A 21,520-nucleotide genomic window follows, 5' to 3' on the forward strand; every position below is an offset into this window, starting at 1 on the left:
ATATATGATTTTTTTTTCTTAAAATATATGATTTTGTTTTTCTAAAAATATAAATTTCTGATAGCTGCAAAACTAGACAGGCAATTATTATTAAGAGTAGCCAGAACATCGTATTTTAACTGTTATATGAAAGTACTTAATGAATCAAGTGGTCATTACTTTGAAATGTATATTAATTACAAAAACTTAAAGTTACATGAAATTAAATGAACAAAACTTGGCTTTAAAATTTGAATGCTGTAGCATCCACGTCACTTTGCATTACTATAAAAATGAATGCTATAGCATTCACGTCCGCGAACCTGTTAAAATATATGATTGTTTTTTTTTTTAAATATAAGATTTTTTTTTTAAATACATATATGATTTTCTTTCTAAAAATATATGATTGTTTTTCCTTAAAATATATGATTGTGTTTTCTTAAAATATATACAGTTTGTCAAGAATATCTTTGCATAGTGAGGAAAAATTTAAAATTTTAGCTTTGATCGAGAATTCCAACAACAAATAAAAGAGCAAACAAACAATTTACACACACATTCCATTACTGTACTTGTCTGCGACTATTAGGCGCCAACAGTTATTAAATAAACACACACATTACAAAAACAACAACAACAAAAAAGATGTTTACTCTATTTAAAATGTGTCTAAAAAATCTTTGCATAACTGTTGTTGTTGTAGTAGTTAATCAAAGTTGCTAGGCGCATTAACAGTCGGCGTCATCACAATTCTGCATTGGTATCGTTGGATACCACCACTATAAATTAGACTAATTCAACTTCTTTGATATGTTACTCTTCCTCTTCCGATGCAGTTTTTATTTTATGCCCTCACTGGTCACAATTGTCGGATGCCTCTTATCTGATTTAGCTGCGATAAGCTACTAATATCGGTAGCTTTTTCTACCTATGATTTTCCCAATCCCGCTGTGCAGCATTAATACTACCCTCTGACCAATACAAATATTGGAAATATCGCCATAACCGCCACAGTTCTTTACATTCAAATTTGCAATTGAGCTGTCTGAGCATCTAATTGTTTATTCTTAGATATCAAGAAGCCCTCTGTCGCCTGCAGGGTACTCGTGTAGCATAAATCGATAGAAATATTGTATTAGATGCGTGAAAGACGTGAGTTAATGCAAGCACATAGACTGTGCCTACTCATCTAACACCCCCTCCCAGCAGCATTCTCCGTGCATGTATGACAATTGTTTATGCTGCTACATTAACAACAACAGCTGTATCTGCTCAAAATTCATTTATTTCTGTGCAAACTAGTTTCTCATTTAAATTAATTTCCTAATCCAACCTAAAATTATACGATTAGTGCTAAAATTATTTTAACATGCTTTTAAATAGTATTGAAAATCAGTAAATATTAAATAAATGGTGTGCTTAGCTTGATGACGTCCTAGAAATGGAGCGGCAGATATATGTATATACGTATATACCTATATATGTATATACGTATGCATGTATGTACATATTTTTTTCTATAAGATGCAGCCTTAGTCTACTAAAGGCGTCCGTTATTAGAAAGAAATAAAATATCTATCATTCCATATTTCACAGTGGGTTTCGATCCCCAAACTAGATGAATTCTAGTCACCTATAAACCATCATTGGGCTACGATGCATTTTCCATATAATTTTTAAAATAAATTGACTTTTTTATTTAGTACACAGAGAAACCTTCTGAAATTCCAGCCTTGACTGATATAAAATGTTTTTTAAATAAATGCATAAATTAAATGCCTATAAATTGTTTTCAATTTACGGAATGCATTTCGATAAGGCTTCTCGCGTCTCGCTGCTCCACACTAAGCAGAAATAAACACGGCATCAGTCATGGGGCCATTGAGGCAAACGGAATCTCGTTACTCTTTCGCTTGGCTACATTTGAAGGCTGCTTAATTTAATTACAATTTTACAATAATAAGTATTTATGTCGCCAAAGGCACAATAACAGCGCAAATGACTCTATATTCGTATATACACATACATATGTGTGTATGTATGTACATACCTAAAATGCAAAATAACTACCCACTTATTTTCTCCTCCACTCGTTTGCAAGATAAATATTAATATAAAGTTTTTGTAAAAATGCAATCGAGAAAGGAAAATGTGGCGGCGGTTTGTGGCGCCAGACAATGTGCCAAAACGACAGTCACAAATACAAATGGCACATGAAAAATGAGTTTCACTGGCTGTAAGTGTAGGAGAAGTGATTAAAATAGGTAGGTAGGTAGCTATTAGTTGTAATGGAATATTTTATTGCTTAAATGAATGCTCGATTATCGTCCGTATACTGATTTGTCATCCAGTTGGCTTGCAACGATTGCTGCACTTTGTTTCTTGTCTATGTTTTTCATGTTTAGCTATCAAACTTGCTTTTGCATTAGTGCAATTATTCAACACTAATGGAAATGAAAATGAGCGATGATGATTTTCGATTCGTTTGGCGGTGAAGATAAGATAGACATAAAAAACCAGAATAGCTTATACTACCCAATGGCACACATATATACTAGTTTATTATTTCGTCTTTAGTAAAAATAACGATTAGAATGCCTTCACAGCATTCACAATAGTGTTTTGCTTGCGCATTGTTTATTTCTCTGCAAAGGTCAGTGTACTGTGCCATGGTGAATGCGCAGTTGTGTATGAAGAAGCAGCAATAGTAGTAATAGAAACAATAGCAACTTCCGTTACTCGTCGTAGTCGTTGTTCGTTAGAATCAACGACAGTGGTAAGCCGATTAACGGCTGGAAGGAAATAAAATGAAATATAAAATCAAAGTTTGACTTTGAATTGGATTTGTAAGTAGCTAACTGGTTGGTGGCTGCGACTAACCTCAAGATACATTCAGTATATTTGTACATATATGTATGTGTATGCAATAATAATAACTGCGGGTGAATCGCATTTGTTGGATAGGTGGGGGTGAAATTTCAAGCTAGCTGCTGAACGTTATTGTAATAGGGATAACAACAAAGTCTTGCTAATGACCTTGACTGTGTGGAAATGAGACGCGCTGAGTAAGGTTTTTGTTTTTGTGATATGTATTTAAAAAATGTATTATTTTGTTTGTGTATATATGCGCATAACTTGTTACTGTAGCTGCTTTGTAGTTTTTATTGTTTTCAGGAAATTTGCATATGAAAGAGGGTTTTGGGTTTAGTTTGCATATAAATGCGGTTTATTTTTATTTAAATATTACTGGCGTGCGCTTGCAGCTAAATATCAGTTTGTATATGCATAAATTTGCGCGGAATTGGAATAATGAGACACATTTATAATAATTAATTACAATGTAAAAGTTATAATTTAAATACTAAAAAAAAATATAATTTAAAAAATAAAATAAAAATTATAATTACAAATTTTTTCTTTCTAAAATTCGCGACTGCTTGCATTTATTCCAAATTGCACCTATTCATCATCTAAAATATACAAATATTTACGTTTTATTTCTGACCACTCACTACCTTTCACTTTTCTCTTTCTCTTCCTGCCAATAGATTAGAAGTCTCACGCAACTAGCCTCTAGCGGCAGCCCATTGCGGCGCGAAAACACCTTCACATCGGCTACAGCCCAACAAGTGACAGTCTTATCGTCGTCGCCATCGTCTGCGGCGGCGGCGATACAAACTGCGGCTGCCATCAGGCTGCGCAAGTACAGCGATCGTTGTCTGACCACAGCTGAAGCTAAATCGCACACCTATCGCATCTCAATGGCGAACTTGGAGGAGACACAGGAGTCCGAATTGGATATGATATTGGGTGAGCTGAGCCTACTGGAGGCGCAAATCAATTGCGGCGATGCAGCTTTTCTACCCGGTTGTGGTATGCCTGGTCCGCAACAACTTGCAAATCCATCATCCGGCCTAGGCATGGGGACAGCGCCACCTACACGCACACATTCGCGCACGAATTCCACTATTTCAGGTGCCACGACCATTTCACTATCCGGTTCGTCAGAGTGTGGCAGCAGCGCTACCACACACTCGTTGGCCTCTTCCTCGGGCGTTTCGGAGAATGGTCAGAGTAGTATTGGTGGTGGCAGCAGCGTGGGCAGCGTGATGGGCGTCAGTATTGGCAGTGTAGGTGGCGTTGGTGGCAGTGTTGTAGGAACTATGCGGGAACCGCGCACCGAGTCGCCGGACAATGATTCCGCTTTTAGTGACACCGTTTCGCTGTTATCCAGCGAGTCATCAGCCTCGAGCAGCGCTAGCTCAGCGCTGCATCACAAGCAGATGCAACAACTGCAGCAACACCAACAGTTGCAATATATGCAGCAGCAACTGAGTGGAACCACGCTGAGCAGTAGCAAGGCGGCCAAAATACAATTGGCGCTGCACAAATTGGAGCATCCATCCATTCGACGGTTGTTCGTTAAGGCGTTTACTTCCGACGGTGCATCGAAATCGTTGTTGGTAGACGAGCGCATGACGTGCGGGCACGTGACACGACTATTGGCCGACAAAAATCACGTGCACATGCAGGCGAACTGGGCATTGGTGGAGAACTTGGGCGATCTGCAAATGGGTGAGTACTTGCAGCATAAATGAAATGGTTTTGTATTATCTCTTTTTTTTCTACCAGAACGCCTATTTGAGGATCATGAACTGTTGGTGGATAATTTGATGACCTGGAACTCGGATGCGGGGAATCGCGTACTTTTTCAGCAGCGCAGCGACAAGGTGTCGCTTTTTGCGAAGCCGGAAATCTACTTGCCCGGTCCACAAATGGCGCCTGGCAGTCAACACGATGAGCATACGCGTGCCATGCTGCTTGAGGAATTCTTCGAAACTAACTCGCAGTTGCAAGTGGACGGTCCTCTGTATATGAAGGCCGATTCCAAGAAAGGCTGGAAACGTTACCATTTTGTTCTGCGCTCCTCTGGTCTGTACTATTTTCCGAAAGAGAAGACGAAGAACACGCGAGATTTGGCTTGCTTAACGCTTTTCAATGGCTATAATGTGTATCGCGGCTTGGGTTGGAAGAAGAAATGGAAGGCACCCACTGATTATACGTTCGGCTTTAAGTCGGCCGTTGACTCTTCGTTGGGCAAGACATGTCGCACACTGAAAATGCTTTGTGCTGAAGATTTAGAGACGATGGAGAAGTGGATTACGGCTATACGAATTTCGAAATACGGCAAGCAGCTGTGGGAGAACCACAAAACGCTCATGGATGATCTCAGCTTGGGCGATGTGATGTCGCAAACCAGTTTCGGCGTGTCGATGCGTAGCGAATCGATTAGTAGCATCTCATCGGCTGTTCCCTCACAATGTGGCAGCGTGTCATCTGCTGTCTCGAGCATGTCCAATTCGAGTGGTCGCGTCTCGCGCGCTTCCTCGTCTTCGTCGAGCGGCTGCCTCTCGGATGACAACAATGGCTTCGACTCCGAATTCACCACGGGCACTATTAAACGCAAGCCCTCAATGAAACCCAACCTGCCATTGACCACCATGACGCGCCAGTTGAAAGAGGTAGGCGAAATTACGATTTGCGAGGGCAGCGGCGTTGATGTGCAGGATGCAGCCTCGCCGGAGCGCAGCGGCACTTTAACGCGCCGCCACAGTCGCCGCAAATCGCAAGAGAGCAACGGTAGCGGCACACTAAAGCGACGCCAGCCGCCAGCAGCCGTGGCGAAGCGTGGTTCGGCGGAAAGCATGAATGCAACCGCTTGTAATTCGTCTGGTTCCTCCAACTCCACACCCACACCGACGCCCAGTATTTGCGCTAAGCCTTTGTTGGAATACGAAGCTGCGCGCACTACAGCCGTGAACGACACAGGCGTTGTGGCGAATTGCATGTCTTCATCGACCCTTTCGCTAGATTCTCTACCGCCACCACCACCCCCGCCGCCGCTTGTCGACGAACACGAAATATATGGCTCACAGCTGTCGCTGGTCTCATTGCCGCCACCACCACCGCCAGAAGAGGTGATGGTATATCAGCAGCCGATACAGCAATACGCAATGGTTGGCGGAAAAGCGAACGGCATGCCACCTGCAGTGCCTGCGAAACCACTTAAACAGCAGCAAACACCTGTAAAGGGACCAGCGCCACCATATAAGGCACCACCAGAGTATGTGGGCCAAGTGCACAATCAGCATATGAACAACAGCAGCAATATTAACAACAACAGTGGTATTAATGCGGCTGTGACCGCTGGTCTGCCACCTCCTCCACCACCTTCGAATACCGGCACACAAAAGAAAGTCTCTTTTGCCGATTCGCCAGTATTGCTGCGTCGTAAAATGTGCTCACCGGAGCCACCAGCGAGTCTAATGCAACATCAGCAGCAGCAATTGCAAATGCACGCGCAACCTATCTACGGTTACGCGCCCTGTCCGTTGCCACCGCCACGCGCCGATATGACACGGCTTTCGACGAATTCCTCAAATTGCAGTTCAATTGACTTCGGCTCGCCCAAGCGTCTGCAAGAATCCACCTCGAATCCGCCCCGAGACTTTCTCAAGGATCTGCAGCGCGTCATGCGCAAAAAATGGCAGGTGGCACAAAAATGCAAACTTGAACCAGCCACAACGCCGCACGAAGTGCTTGGCTTTCGCGATTTCAATGACGAGCTGCACAACTTGAATGCATCCGCCACCACACACTACTACCGCGAAACGGCGAATGTGAGCAACTGGGTGCAGGAGCATTATGGCGCCGGCGCACCACCACCACCGCTTAGCGAATATGCGCTCTACGAAAATTTGCATGCTACCGACGCGCCGAACGGCATGGCCGGCACGGCGGTGATGATGGAGCCGCAGTTCCCCATGGCTGGGGCGGCGGTGGCTGCTGCAGCTGCGCAACGCAAGAAGCGGCCACCGCCGCCACCACCCAAACGCAGCGATTCAACGCAACTGACGCACAGGGTTTAGGGATGTGGCGGAGGCCAACGACGCAGGCATTGGTTTCTGTGCGGTTGGTAAAAATACAAAAGGGAAAGCGAATCGAGGAATAGGTGCAGTAAGAGAAAGTGCCGACGCAGAGTGACAGAGCGGCAAAGAAGCAAAGTGAGCGAAAGAATGCGAACGATAACAACAAAGGTGTTTACTAAAGCAAAATATAGAGATTTTTTTAGCGAAACTAGAATGGTTCAAAATCTGTAGTGCTACGAGCCCAGTTGCTAAGCGGATTTGGCGGCAATTCACATAAAACATGTCCTTTATATGTAGTTTATATTAAGCTATATAAAAAATTAACAAATTTTTATATATATTTACACGCTTATACATACAAACATATATGGACGTCTACTTATTGAGCAATAGTGAGCTTAAGTGAAAAGCGAGTTTGCGCGAAATGCGTTAAAATGATATATACAAATAATAAACAAAAAAATCGAATTGCTTTCAAAATGTCTACGCCTAGGAATTGTATTGTACAATATGCCATACTATTTGATAGAAGCAAGAAAGAGCATTTTGTGAACAGGGATACCAAGAAACCTGTAAAAGTTTCACGTTTTTAAGCATAATTATTAATTATCATATCTATATCATAAATATATTTGTGGAACACAGGTACGCGTTGCTGTTAGGTGAACCAAAAGTAGAATTTTTTCGAAATGAAAATTCTTATAACACAAAAATTTGTACATACTGCGAAAATCCATTTTCCATTCCAGTTATATTAAAAAGTACTCGAAACGCGCTTACAATTCTTTGTGTACACATATTGGTAGCACTTAAAAATACTGTTTTTCGAAAACTTTACGAATTCTAGAGAACACTATATTGCATTTACTAATAAAAATGTGAGTAAAATTACTTGTGTGCATTTGCAAATACAAAAAAAAATTTTTTTTCGCAAACTCTACACAACTCTCCACCCAGCTAATTACCAATTATTAATGGAAATGTGCGTAAAATTGTATGTTCACATTTGCAAACACAAAAAAAATATTTTTTCGCAAACTCTCCACTCAGCTAATTACCAATTATTAATGGAAATGTGCGTAAAATTGTTTGCAAACACAAACATTTTTTTTTTCGCAAACTCTACACAACTCTCCAATCAGCTAATTACCAATTATTAATGGAAAATTGTATGTTCACATTTGCAAACTCCTGCACATTGATTTTCTTAAACTCTACAAAACTCTCCGCTCGTTTTTTTGTGCCCCAATAAAGTTCCAAATTCCTAAATGTGGCTTATGGTTTCCAGAGCACTTAAGAATACTAAGAAATTTTAAAAGTATCCTAAACTCTCCGCCCCCACACTGCTTAGTCTTCTTGTCGAAGTAGTACTATCCAATACCCAAAGTAAAATGTTACGCGAATTTTGTACTTTAGCAAATTTTTTAAGCAAAATTTTTTCATTACGAGAAAAATGAAAAAATAAAACGAATTTTGTTTGCTTGTCTAGTGAAAAATGGAAAATATTTGCTAATTTCTAGCTGCATGTAACGTAAATGCAATGATTATTTGAACTTATTAAATCTCCACTAAACTCTACACCTACACTATATTGTAAATTAAAAAATTGCATGCTAAACCGAAAAAATATGTACTTTATCCAGATAATGCTTGAAATGAAATTTACCGCCTTACGATTTAGAAGCGAAAATTAGCGCTTAGTTTTTAAGAAAAAGAAGAGTTTTAAAAATACACTTTTTCAATATAAAATTGGCGTCTCCACTTTACTCTTGTATGTGCATGTACTTATTTAAGTGGAACTCTATAGGAAATTATGAAAATTGAAAAAAAAAAATCGCCAGAGAAATGTATTGCTGGAGTTATTTGATGCATAAAAAATAGGTGGATTTTGCAATTCAGCAAAAAAAAAAAGTGTGCTAAAAAATTTGCGGTCATGCGCTTCAAACTTGCTTTTCCATTAAATTTATGCAGCAAAAACATTTATGTATGTGTAAAAATGGAAAAAAAGAATATGGTAGTAATTAAATTGTTCCTAAGCAAAAGCATTTCACTTGAAACATGAAAAAATATATATGAAGAATAAAATAATTACATTTTTAAGAAATACTAAATAGAATTAATATTAATTGTAAAAACGCTAAACCGATTGGCAGTTAAAAGTTTTTATAAATATATTTAAATTGATTATTGTGCGAATCGGACGACGAAACGCAGTAAATTACAGGCATGCAATTTAAAGTAAAAATAAAATATAAAATAAAATGCAATTTGTACTTTTTCAAAATAAGCTAACAACAAAAATAAGAACAAAAACTTTATAAAATTTAGTTAATACCGCTTTGTACAGTTATTAAAAAAAAAAAAAAAATATGTGAAATTATTGGTGTACTCCACTTTTTCTACTGCAAAACGCGTCATAGCAATTTTAGTTCGTTGAAAGAAAAAGTTACTCTTAAACAAATACTAAATAATAAAATAATGAAAAGAAATTAGTTATTAATAAAGTATTTTATGCATGAACAAAAGAAGAAAATAAATTCATAAAATAAATAATGATAATTTTTTAAATTGATACAAATAAGTAAAAAAAAAAATCAAAGTACTTGCGTCATTTGTTGCACAAAGACACATTTGATGAATTTGAACTAAGTAATTACTTAAAAAATAATTTTATAAAAATATATTTAATTAATTAAAAATTTGTATACCACAAATTTTTGTAAATGCCATACAAAAGCAGTTTATCGAATACAAACCACTACTACATACTATGTACACATAAACAAATTTAACTACATAAATATAATAATAAAGCAAGCGTTTTGAGCGCTTGCCTCGTATCTCAAATATTCGTTTAAGAAATGAAAGTTATTTTAATTTATTATTTTTTTCGTTTTTTGCTTTTTTAAGAAAAAAAAAAATAATTATTGCTTGGCGTGCTGTTTTATATGGAAATTTTACGCACTGAAAAAATACTGAGTGGAACATTCAACCTGTGCAAAAACAAAATTTTTATAAAATAATTTTTTTTTGTTTTGTTAAAGCGCCAAATATTGTTTTGAAATGTGGAAATTTTTACATTTTATTATTAATGGCGTTGCAATTTACATTATGAATTCATTAATTCAAATTCAAAATTTCGAATACACGCGTGTGCCGAAAAAAGGTTTGATTCAAATAAGAGCGAATTTTAAAATTGAAACTAAAAAAAACAAGCAGTTTTTAAAAAAGTGCATGAGAATGCAGATTTTAAATATATTCCAGATTTCTATTTTAACATTGTTTTGGAAGTTTGCTTTCAATGAATATTTAAAAGGGAAATGCAAAAAGGTTTTGGCAATAACGCTTTCAAAATTTTAGATTATTTGAAATAAATTCTTTTTTAATTAATGTTTTTTTAAATAATTAAAAATCAATTAAAAAAGGTTTTTAATTATTAAAAAAAATTTAGATTTAAAATTAATAATTTAATTTAACACTTTTTTATTGACTCTTAAATTATCTTTCTATAGTTAAAAACATTTTTAATTATTAAAAACAAATTTAATTATGTTTTAATTATTATTTTTTAATTAATTAAAAACTTTTCTAATTGTAAAAAATAAAGTGGTCAGTGAAAAAGTGAATAAAAAAAATTTTAAATTAAAAAATATCTAATTTTTTTTTAAATTAAATTAAAAATTATTAAATTTTTTTAATTAATATATTTTTATTACCTTTGAAATTATTTTTTTATATTATATTGTAATTAAAAAAAGTCTTTAATTATTTAAGAAAAAATTTAACTATTTTTTCAACTATTAAAAAAAAATTAAGTTTGTAATTATTTTCGAAAAATTTGAATTATTTTTTAATTTTAACATTTATTGTTATTGCCTTTGAAATGATTTTTGTATATGGATTACTATAATTATTAATTAGAAAAAATTTAACTATTTTTTATTTAATTTTTTTGTATTGTAATTAAAGTTTTCAATTATTTAAAAAAAAAAATTAAAAAATAATTAAAAGTTTTTAATTATTTAAGAAAAAATTTTAATTATTTTTTATTAAGTTTTTTTTTTAAATAATTTAGAACTTTTTTAATTACAATATAAGAAAATAATTAAAAAGGTAACGAAAAATGTTAATATTAAAAAAAGATTTATGTTTAAATAATTAAAAACTTTTTGTAACTAAAAAAAATAATAATTTAACAGTTAATAAAAAGGTTTAAACTAAATTATTTATTTAATAAAAACTTTTTTCAATTAAATTAATTTAAAAGTTGATACAAAAATAAAAACTTTATTATTTTTAAATCAATTTTAATAATATATTAGTTTTTTACTTAACAATTTTTTAAATTAAACAAGTTTTTAATTATTGAAAAAATCGAATTAAAAAAAAATTTTTTAATTACAAAAAGAATTTATTACAAAAAACCTAAAAATAATCTAAATTAATTTAAATAATAATTTGAAATTTTTTTAATATTGTTTTTTAATACCTACAATTTATTTTTATTATTTTAAATTATTTTTAATTAGCTCTCTTTCCCAAAAAGAATTTAAATTGCAAAAGTTTAAGCGGTTTAAGCCTGCAAATTTCAAATAATTTTTTTATTTGTTTTACATTTTCGGATGCATTTTTTAGAAAAATTTTTAATTAGTGAAATTTTGATTATTGCTTAAAAATGGTTTCAATCTGTGCATGTTAGGAGTTCTTTCTCTGCTTACAAAAAACCTAAAATGAAGTTTTATGAAAAAAACAAATTTAATAATTGTTTCTCTAAATAGCTAAAATAATTATATTTTGGTATTAATTGAATTGTAAATTCGCACAAATATATTTTAATATCATAATAACGAATAATAAGATCAATTCTGCAAGTTTTGCAAAATTGTGCTTTCAGCTCTTATTATTTCACGTGAATAGTTTTTTTTACATGTATCATTTAAATTGGTCCTCACAGTAAAAAAGCGCTGCTTGACTGCTTCTAAGTTTTTCAGTAATCTTTTTTATTTCAATTTTTGTAAACATTTCAAGCAAACATCAAATTTGTTATTCTTCATTTAAAAGCACGCTTTTGGTGCTATTTACTGCCTTTGCATAAAATTTATTGCTCACAATCTCATTTTCAATTTTGCTCGAAAGCTGCCCAAACGATTTCAAAATATATTTTATATTTTTGGTTACTAAATTAAAGTATAAAAAAATGTAATTTTATGTAATTTTAATATTTTGCTTATCACTCAATTTGTAACGCCAATTATTGTATCTACTCGCGTATTTGCGCGTATTTTTTATAAAAAATGAAAAGTAAAAAAAGGTAGAATTGGAAACATTTTTTAAGTTGTCTTTTTGTATGTTATATGTATTTTATTATAACAAAATGCTGTCGTTAAATAATATTTATAAGAATTTTTTAGATACTACGAATGCATAAATGTGAACTGGGAAGAAATTAAAAGAAAATAAATGTATGTGCAAAAAAAAAAAAAACAAAAATAAATAAATTGATTGGATATACTTTTTGTCTTTAAAAAAATTGTGGATTGGCCTTTAGAAAGGTTTAAGGTTAAGTTTTTTGTAGACATTTGTGAAATTATTGAATATTTCATTAGGCTGAGAGAAGAAATATAAATTAAGTTGTTTTGCTAGCAAATTCCATGTCTCTGAGAGAGTAACCAAATTTTGGTTTTTTTAATTTCTTAAAATGAATTGTTCCGTTTTGAACCTTTCACGAAAATGAAATGATTTTAAAAGGGCTGTATTTGTTGAAGTATTTAAAAAAATAATATTTGAAGGGAAATTTTCGATGGAAAATTATTGAGTAGGCGGAAGTTCTAAGTTTCAAGCACTTATTTTTATTACATATGTGTAACAATATTATATTTTTTAAATTATTTTTGGATTTTGTTTAAGTGTTGGATTTTTTTTTAATTCTAAGTTTTGTTTTTTTTTATTTTAAGATATTTTGTTTTTATTTTAAGATATTTTTTTTAATTTTTTTCCTTACTTTTCGTAGTTTTTTATAAGTGTTCATTATTTTTAGATTTATTTTAGATTTTTGGAAATTTTTTGTAACTATTATAATTTTTTTCATTTTTGGTTTTTTTTCATAATTTTTAAAATTTTATTTTAAATTTTTAAAATTATTTTGGAATATTTTTTTAATTATTTTTGGATTTTTTAAATTTAAATATTTAATTTAATTTAATTTTTTTGGAATTTTTTTAAGTTTTTTTCTATTATTTTTGGTTTTTTTTTTGTAATTATTATGATTTTTTCATTTTTGGGATTTTTTCATTCTTTTTGGAATTTTTTTCATAATTTTTTAATTATTTTTGGGATTTTTTTTCATTATTTTTGGATTTTTTATTATTTTTTATTTTCATTATTTTTGGATTTTTTTCATGATTTTGTAATTATTTTGGGATTTTTTGTTTTATAATTTTTGAATTTTTTTTAATAATTTTTGGTTTTATTTTTTAACAATTTTTAGATTTTTTCATTATTTTTGGATTTTTTTAAATATTTTTAGGCTTTTTTAAATAATTTTTGGATTTTTTTTTCATTATTTTTGGAAGATTTTTTTTTTTGTAATTTAAAATTTTTTTCTTGTAATTATTTTTGGATTTTGTTTTAATTGCTAATTGGTTTTGAGTGCAGCAAATCTAAGTTTAAACCTCTCTATATTCGACACCTCAAAATGGGTGCAGATTTTTGGTGCCACGGAATGCTGGTCAAGTTCATTTGCAGTAGAGAATTTTCTCTCCAAGTACCAGGCGTGCAGGAGTGCAAAGTAGAAGGCTGAGCGCCGTAGATTTCATTTCCAATTATATCAGGTGCGCAGTTGTCAGCAGAAAGTGCCAGCAAACAAATGAGTGGCCACTTTTTTCAGGAAGAAACTTCGTTTGGCAAATGCCCCAAACTGAAACGCAAATGATCTGGATAACAAATTCGATTGTGTGTGACGACAAAGGAAACGAAGCGGCACGACAAGAAACGACTCTTTTCAACACAAGTGAGAAAGAAAAATGCTGCTGAAAAAGAGAGAGAAATAACTGGAATTATAGTAAAATGCGAGTCAGAAAAAAATGAGCGATAACAGAACCGGAATCGAAAGTGAGTGCATAATATTAAAAAATAAAGCGAAACCGGAAATATATTTTCCTGAAATTACATGCGAATCTATTTACCAGCAAGTACAGATCCTCAACCGTATATGAAAAACTACAAACGGGAACCTTTGCAGCCACAAAATCTTGAATTCTGTAAAATTTGCCTAATCCCACATGCAAATAAACAGATGTTGTTACTTTCTGTGCGCCTGGTCAAAAGAGTAAAAACTGAATTTTACCCTACTGAGCTGGGCCACAAAATTAGCTTTGCGCTCCTGTGCATCTGGTTGTACTCGTATAAGGAAAATTAGAAACTTTTTAGCGAATTTTTATGATTCTGGTGAAGCATGAAAGATTTAGGCCAACAGCGTGCAATGAAATTCAGATTCGAGACGCAAAAAAAAAAATAGGTGCACCAACTACGAGAGCAATCTTGAAAGTTCAGCCGCAGAAAAAATCCTAAATGTACATATTTGAAAAATTTGATATCTGAGAGAGTAAATTGGTAAATAATTTTTGTATCATATTTTAAAAGTAAGCAAAATTTTGAGTTAATTTTTATTAGAAAACAAAAAAAAAAAAAATTAAAAAATATTGTCGAGGAGCGCAAAGGAAGCCAAAAATATTTTGAGGTGTTAGAAAATTTTTAGAATATATTTTGTGAAAGAATTGAGAGATTTTTTAAATTTTATAATAAAGAAACAATATTTGGTAGTGTAGGTTTACAATTTTTTCTTTTATTTATATTTAATAACTCTAAAATAAAAAAATACTCATTGCAATTTCGGCTAATCCCTAGTAAATCTGTATCTCAAGCTAACCTTAAAGTTGCTGAATTTCAAACTGTTTAGCCTTTTTGAAGGATTGATTTATAAGCATAAGATTTGAAATTCAGTAAAATAAATATCAAAGAAAATAAAAGATTTTTAAAGGAGTGAATTGTAGGCTTCCAATTTGAAATACAGAAAAATAAATATTAAAGAAAATAAAGGACTTTTCAAGGATTGATTTGTAGGCATCCAATTTGAAATTCAGAAAAATAAATATTAAAGAAAATAAAGGACTTTTCAAGGATTGATTTATAGGCATCAATTTGAAATGCAGACAAAGAAATATTAACGAAAATAAATAAATATTTTTAAACCTTCACTCAGAAGATTTTTTTATGTATTTTTTTATTTACTTAAGATTTGGCATTGATTTTGTTTGACTATTATTTTCGCTTTTTTCAATCACTTAAACCTTTTCTTCTCTTGCTTAAGAATTTTCAAATAAAACATAAAAGAAATTTCTACTAAAGTATTTTTCGCTAAATTACTAAGAAGCTTAACTCTTTAATTAAATCCTTTTCCGATATAAATACACAAATAATAGAATTTAAAGAGGAAAACTAGTATACAAAATTTTAACTAGAAATAGTAATTCAAATTAAAAGCTATATTAACGCTTTGTAATGGTAAAGTAATAAGAAAGTTTTTATCAAAAAAAGAAAGAAAAGTGCTAATAAAAAAATAAAAAAAAAATATAATTACACCACTTATTAAATAAAATTAAAGCTGTAAATTATTTGAATAAAATAAAATATATTCAAAATTTTATAAATTACTATTTGTGTGCTATGTGTCAAAAAAAAAATAATAATAATAATAAAAACTAAAATAATAATTATTTAGAAAAAATTATTTCACGTTTTCGGTCGGTATTTCCAAACGTTGGAAGTACAGCTAAAAATAGTATAAATATTTAAAGCAAGCGTAAACGTAAAACAAAAACAAAAAACACAGAGCGACAACCATTTAATTGCTTTCATAAAACATCAAAATACTGGAGTCGAGGCGAATCTATTATCTTTAGTCGAGGCGAATCTAGAATCTTTACTGCACGAATTGATAAAACATGGAAAAATAATTTTTTTCACGCTATTTTTTAATTATCAATCAGACATATTAAAAGAAAAATATCGAAAAAGTTGTATGTTTTTTGTTTTTTTCCACGTAGATATATAAGAGCAAAACTAGTAAAGTTTAGAAAACAGTTGAAAAGCGGTAATATTATTATCCCCCCAGAAAGTTGGGTACATGAACTCCACGAAAATTTTTTTTTTATCAAAATGTACTTACGTGCCTCGATGTTTTCATTTTTTGAAATCACTCGCCTTTCAATTCTGATTTTTCACACACTTGCAGAAAAGTGAGGATATTTCGGAATGCCACAAAATCATACAGAATTTTTTTGCAAATTGCAAATTGAAATTTTGTTATGAATTTAAATTCAAAAGTTATTATGAATACTTTAAAATATTAAAAAATTGATTATTTTTATTTTCGATTTTACCTTCGCAAATAAGCAAGGCGAATCTAAAAGGTGGTACCGGCAAATCAGCTGATTTGTTTCTTTCTTTCGCCGTGTCCATGTGGCTGTCAGCACAGAATAAAACAAGGCGAATTCATTCTTTGTTTTCTACTTTGACAATACTTTCATGTGCCAATCAAACGTACAAAATTTTGTTGTTGGTCTACAGCCACCAAAGCGTTTATCTTTAATAAATGCGCCTTGCAAATAAATCACTTTTTTCGTTTCTAATTTGACTTAACATTCGAATCTACAAATTGTTGTTGTTGGCCTAGTGCCACCAAAGCGTATCTATAGAAGGTGGTGCGATTAGAGTAGCCGATTTCCTCTGCTTCCATTCGCTCTTAATTTAGAAATGTCATTAAAATGGAATGACAGAAAGTTGTTGTTGTGTTGTGAATGCGCGACAAACTAATTTTAGCTATTTGATATTCATTCCATTCTTATATTATTTTTCCCTTGACAGTTCTAATTTAAAAAATGTGGTTGTTGTCATCACCTTGTATAGATTCGCCTTGAGTGCCACCTTCTTTAATGAATTCGCCTTGACGGTGATAATTTTTGTTCGTAAATTTGGGGTTTTGCAATAAAATTTTGAATAAAAATAAAATTGATTTAACTACAGAAAATTTTTATTTTTTGCGCATTCATGGAATTTAATGTAGTTTAAATCTAAGCAAATAGTGAACAGCTAAATCTAACTTTACTATTGCGCAATTGGATCAAAAACAAAAAAATAAATATTAATTAATATAAAAATAATTTATGAAAATTTTAGCCTTTCAAAATATACTAAAACATTTCACATAGCCCTTTAGAAATAAACAAAAAACAGCCATTCACAAGTATTCATATAAAGCAAGTAAGCAAATATTTAAATGCTGCCGCACTTTTGATATGAAAATAGAACTTAGAAAGAAGGCAATAAAAAGCAGCTAAATTGAAAACACCAGCAAAGCAAACGATAACATTCAACTCAAACAAGCAAAAATCAGCAACTCAAGCACACAGACAAGCAACTTTATAGACAGACAGGCGTAGAGGTTCAAAAATAGTAAAACATATTGTAATTTTTGATATGCCGAATTAATATTTAAATATGTGAATGTAGACACTCATTCCAATGAACAATCAACAGTAATGAATCGACAAGCAGATTTGTTAAGGCAGGCAGCTAGTGACAACTTTATAACGAAGCGAAAATTGTGAGGTTGGAGTTTTTTACTTTTTGATACTAAATTTATTTTGTAGGCACAGAAAATAAAACAAAATGTATGCAGCAAAAATCAATAAACAAAATTAGAAATAAATCCAGCAACATAATGGCCAAGCAACTAGGGATAAAACTACAACCAAAATAAGCTTAAAAAAACCCTTTTTGATACTACAGATGTAATTTTTAATAACAAAATTGAAGAAACATGAAAAGCAAACAGAAAAAACCAAAAAAATTGACTGAAATAGGTAATAAATGGCACTTTTTAATGAAGCAACACAGGTTTTCGGGTAGGAAAATGATTGAATAACTAAATAGACGTTATTGAAAAAGCATGCCATGCAGCTACCAGGGAAGATATTAACTGATTCTCAAAAACTATATTACTTGTAAAATAAGTAAAAAGTAAATAAAAAAAATACCAAACTGAGTATTTGTAGGGCAGCAAAGAGACTAAAAATTGTGTCAAGCATTAACAAGCAGGCGCGCATAAGTTGAGCTGAAGCGTGAAACTGCGAATAGTGAGTTTATAAAATGGCGCTCACAAGCTAATGAAGCATTAAAAAAAATGGTATGCACTCCATGGCAATTTTCAAATATGCGCTTCAAAATTGGCGAATAGTATTTCTTACAAGCTTACAAGCAACGCTCATAGAGGCTGTAGCAAATGATCAATCAAAACAAAATGCATTCAATCCAGGGAAAATTTCCAAAATGGATCATAAAATTTGGTAAACAATAACTATGTAACTAATCAAAAGACAAATCATGTATCAATCATGTAAGACAGAGCGTCCAAAAGAGGTATAAAATAAGACGAAATAAATGCGCTTGTTGAGAAAGAAAAATTTATTGAGGCTTTTGAACATAGAAAAACCAATCATAGAAGAAACGCCTGAGAACGAGAGGGAATGGGGCAGACAGAAGATTGAAAAAGAAAAATTGGAAGAGAAAAAAGGGGTCAATCGAATCCAAAATAGTCAAGCAAACTCCAAAAAATAGAAGGCAATTGTAGGAGTAAATAATTTGAGGTTAAGTGGTTTAAAAATAATTAGATAACAGTTCAAGCATGCAAAAAGTGAGAAAGCGCAAGCTAGCAATTTGTAGCAATCAGTCAAGCATGCGCACACGAAAGACACAGAAATGTATTAAAAGCTTCAAAAAAAGCTTGTTTGGCGTAAAAAGGAAAGCATTTAACTGATAAACAAGCGCACCAAAATTTATCAATCATATAAAATGTATTCAAGAATGCTGAAGGGCAGCCAAAATCTTATGAAAACAGAAATGCCGTCAACAATTAATTTGAAAAATAAAAATGCTAGCTGAAAACGCAATCCAGCGCGTGGACGATCAATCGTGGAAAAATCCAACAAGCAAATATGAAATTTTACGAACAAGTATTAAATGAATCAATCATGCGAAAAAATCAGTATGTAGGAAAAAAGAACGCCAAAAATAGATACAAATTCAGGTTCAAACATACATTCATTCATACATATATATGTACTGCTCTCTCTTTTTACACACTCGCCTTTATTTTTTTTCTCGTTAGTGTAAGATATGAAACAGGTAATCAAATCAAGCGAAAATATTCAATAAAACTGAAGCGTATACTACTACCACATACATGCATACATACAAATAAAATGATAACAGTAAATATTTAATGTAAAATTACATACAATAATAAATACCATATACACACACGCAGCCATGCATATACATACTTACAATTACAAATTGTCGTCTAACTCAATAACCGTAGCCTAAAAGTATGCAACACATGCCATACAAAGTGAAGCATCCTACTCAATGCCATGCATTTACAATAGACTGGTTAAAAAAAACGTATTTTAATAAGGGTGGGTAAATAATTGTAGCAACAGAAAAAAAAAACAAAAGGTAATCGAATAGCAAGTTAGCAGTAAAAAAATTGATTTGCAAGCAATTACGGAAGCAGTAAAGAAGTGCGCTAATACCGTCGTTTTGCCACTAATAAAAAATAAAAATGACTACAATGCAAATGAAATGAGGATTAATATTTATGAATATTTATTATTTTATAATAACGAACGCAAAAAAAACAGTACCAACAAAGCGCGCCAAGAAACAACACAGTTGCCAAGTAAAAAGCGCAGTGTGTGTTTGTTGCTTCCTTGAAGTGCAAGCAAGACTTTTGAAGCATACTTACTTGCGTTGCAAGTACGAGTAGCAGGAGAAAAACAAATAGATGGCAATTTTATGCGTTGCTTTTTTACAATTTACACATACATACACACCTAAATGGTTTATAAATACGCATACACTCGAGTATATACAAATACAAATAAAAAATATAGTTAAGCTATTGATACGAAAAATGCAAATATTCAACTAAAAGCCATATAATTATTATATTCCATATATAAGTATATACAGCAAAAAAAAAAAAAAATTGGAATAATAATATAAAAAATTCAAGTGAAAAATATGCATTACCTACTAAAATGTTTGATAAGTAATAAATATTTAAACAAAATACTTGTAATGCATGTCAAGTTAAAAATTATTAAATACATAAACATATACACATAAGTATGTATGTAAGTGTATTATATACATATAAATAATTATCATGGTGGTAACTCTAGTTATAGTGCGCTGATATTCCGTTATGGTAGAGTGGAATTTTTGTAATTTTGATAAACTGCAAAGCTAATGAGGATTTAAGAGGTGGAAGGAGCAGAAGAAGAAGAAGAAAAAGAAGAACTGTAATGTTAGAAAACAAAAAGAAACTGAGCTGAAACCTACTTAGAGACGATAAATGCTAAAAACATGAAATGCTTAATCGGTAAACTGATTGAAGTGAATGCGATAATGATAAATAAATAAAAATAAATTCAAAAAATTAAGTAAATGAATTGAAATGGTGTTTTGATATTCGTTGATGCGAAGAGTTTGATGTTAATAACAGGTTTGGTGGTTATTGTATTCAATTTTTGTTGTTCGAAATGTGAATTTTTTGTTTAAATATGCTTTAATTGTAAAATTTTTTATGAACAAAAATGATTATAAAAAAAAAAAATTCGTTAAAAATTGTAAATTTTTATTGCACAAAAATGATTTTAATGTCTAAAAAAATTTTTCGTCGTCATAAATTTCGAAGATCATAAATTTTTAATTTACAAAATCGATTTCAAAGTCCAAAACAAGATTTCGATAAATAATCGCAACTTTTTTTTATAAAAAAAAACATTTAATATTTAAAAAAAATTTCGTTGAAGTATTGTAAATTTTTATTGCACAAAAATGATTTTAATGCCTAAAAATTCAATTCGTCGTCATAAATTTCGAAGATCATAAATTTTTAATTTACAAAATCGATTTTAATATCTAAAAAAAATTTTTGTCAAATAATCGCAATACAGAAAACATTTTAAGGTTTAAAAAAAATTTTCGTTGAAAAATCCTAAATTTGTATTGCACAAAAATGATTTCAATGTCTAAATAACGTTTTCGTCGTCATACATTTTTATTTTACAAAATCGATTTTCATGTCTAAAAAAATTTGATCCTTAAATAATCGCATATTTTTATTATACAGAAAACTTTTTAATGTTTAAAAAGAAATTTCATTGAAAAATCCTAAATTTTTATTGCACAAAAATGATTTTAACGGCTTAATGATTTTGAACGAGCATCGCCCGCGTGCAGTGTACACCATTTAACGCACCAATCGGAGCGCTGCTCGCAAGTTTCGCCATATTTGTATTACAAACGACACTTGAACGAATCCTGCTGGCCAATCGCCACTTGTTGTTGTAGCAGCAATACTGTAGCAATCGTCACTTGTCATTTGTGCCAGTTACTGCAAAAGGTTGATTTTCTTGTATTTTATAAAGCCAAACTTGTGAAGTTGGTTTATGTATGGAGCTATGCTTTTATAAATATCCTTC

General features: G+C 31.6%; 1 protein-coding gene across 2 annotated transcripts in view; it reads left to right on the plus strand.

Moving 5' to 3' along the window:
- Positions 1-9,814, plus strand: part of LOC128859027 (ras-associated and pleckstrin homology domains-containing protein 1) — a 37,631-nt gene extending 27,817 nt beyond the window's left edge. For both annotated transcript variants that reach the window (XM_054095689.1, XM_054095690.1), the window contains 2 exons: positions 3,531-4,557; positions 4,615-9,814. In XM_054095689.1, coding sequence (XP_053951664.1) covers positions 3,531-4,557; positions 4,615-6,911 — 3,324 coding nt within the window. In that variant the 3' untranslated portion in view covers positions 6,912-9,814. The remainder of the gene's footprint in view (positions 1-3,530; positions 4,558-4,614) is intronic.
- Positions 9,815-21,520: the final 11,706 nt, after the last annotated feature.

The sequence above is a fragment of the Anastrepha ludens genome, chromosome 3, assembly GCF_028408465.1.
Source record: "Anastrepha ludens isolate Willacy chromosome 3, idAnaLude1.1, whole genome shotgun sequence".
NCBI classification, from domain to species: Eukaryota; Metazoa; Arthropoda; class Insecta; order Diptera; family Tephritidae; genus Anastrepha; species Anastrepha ludens.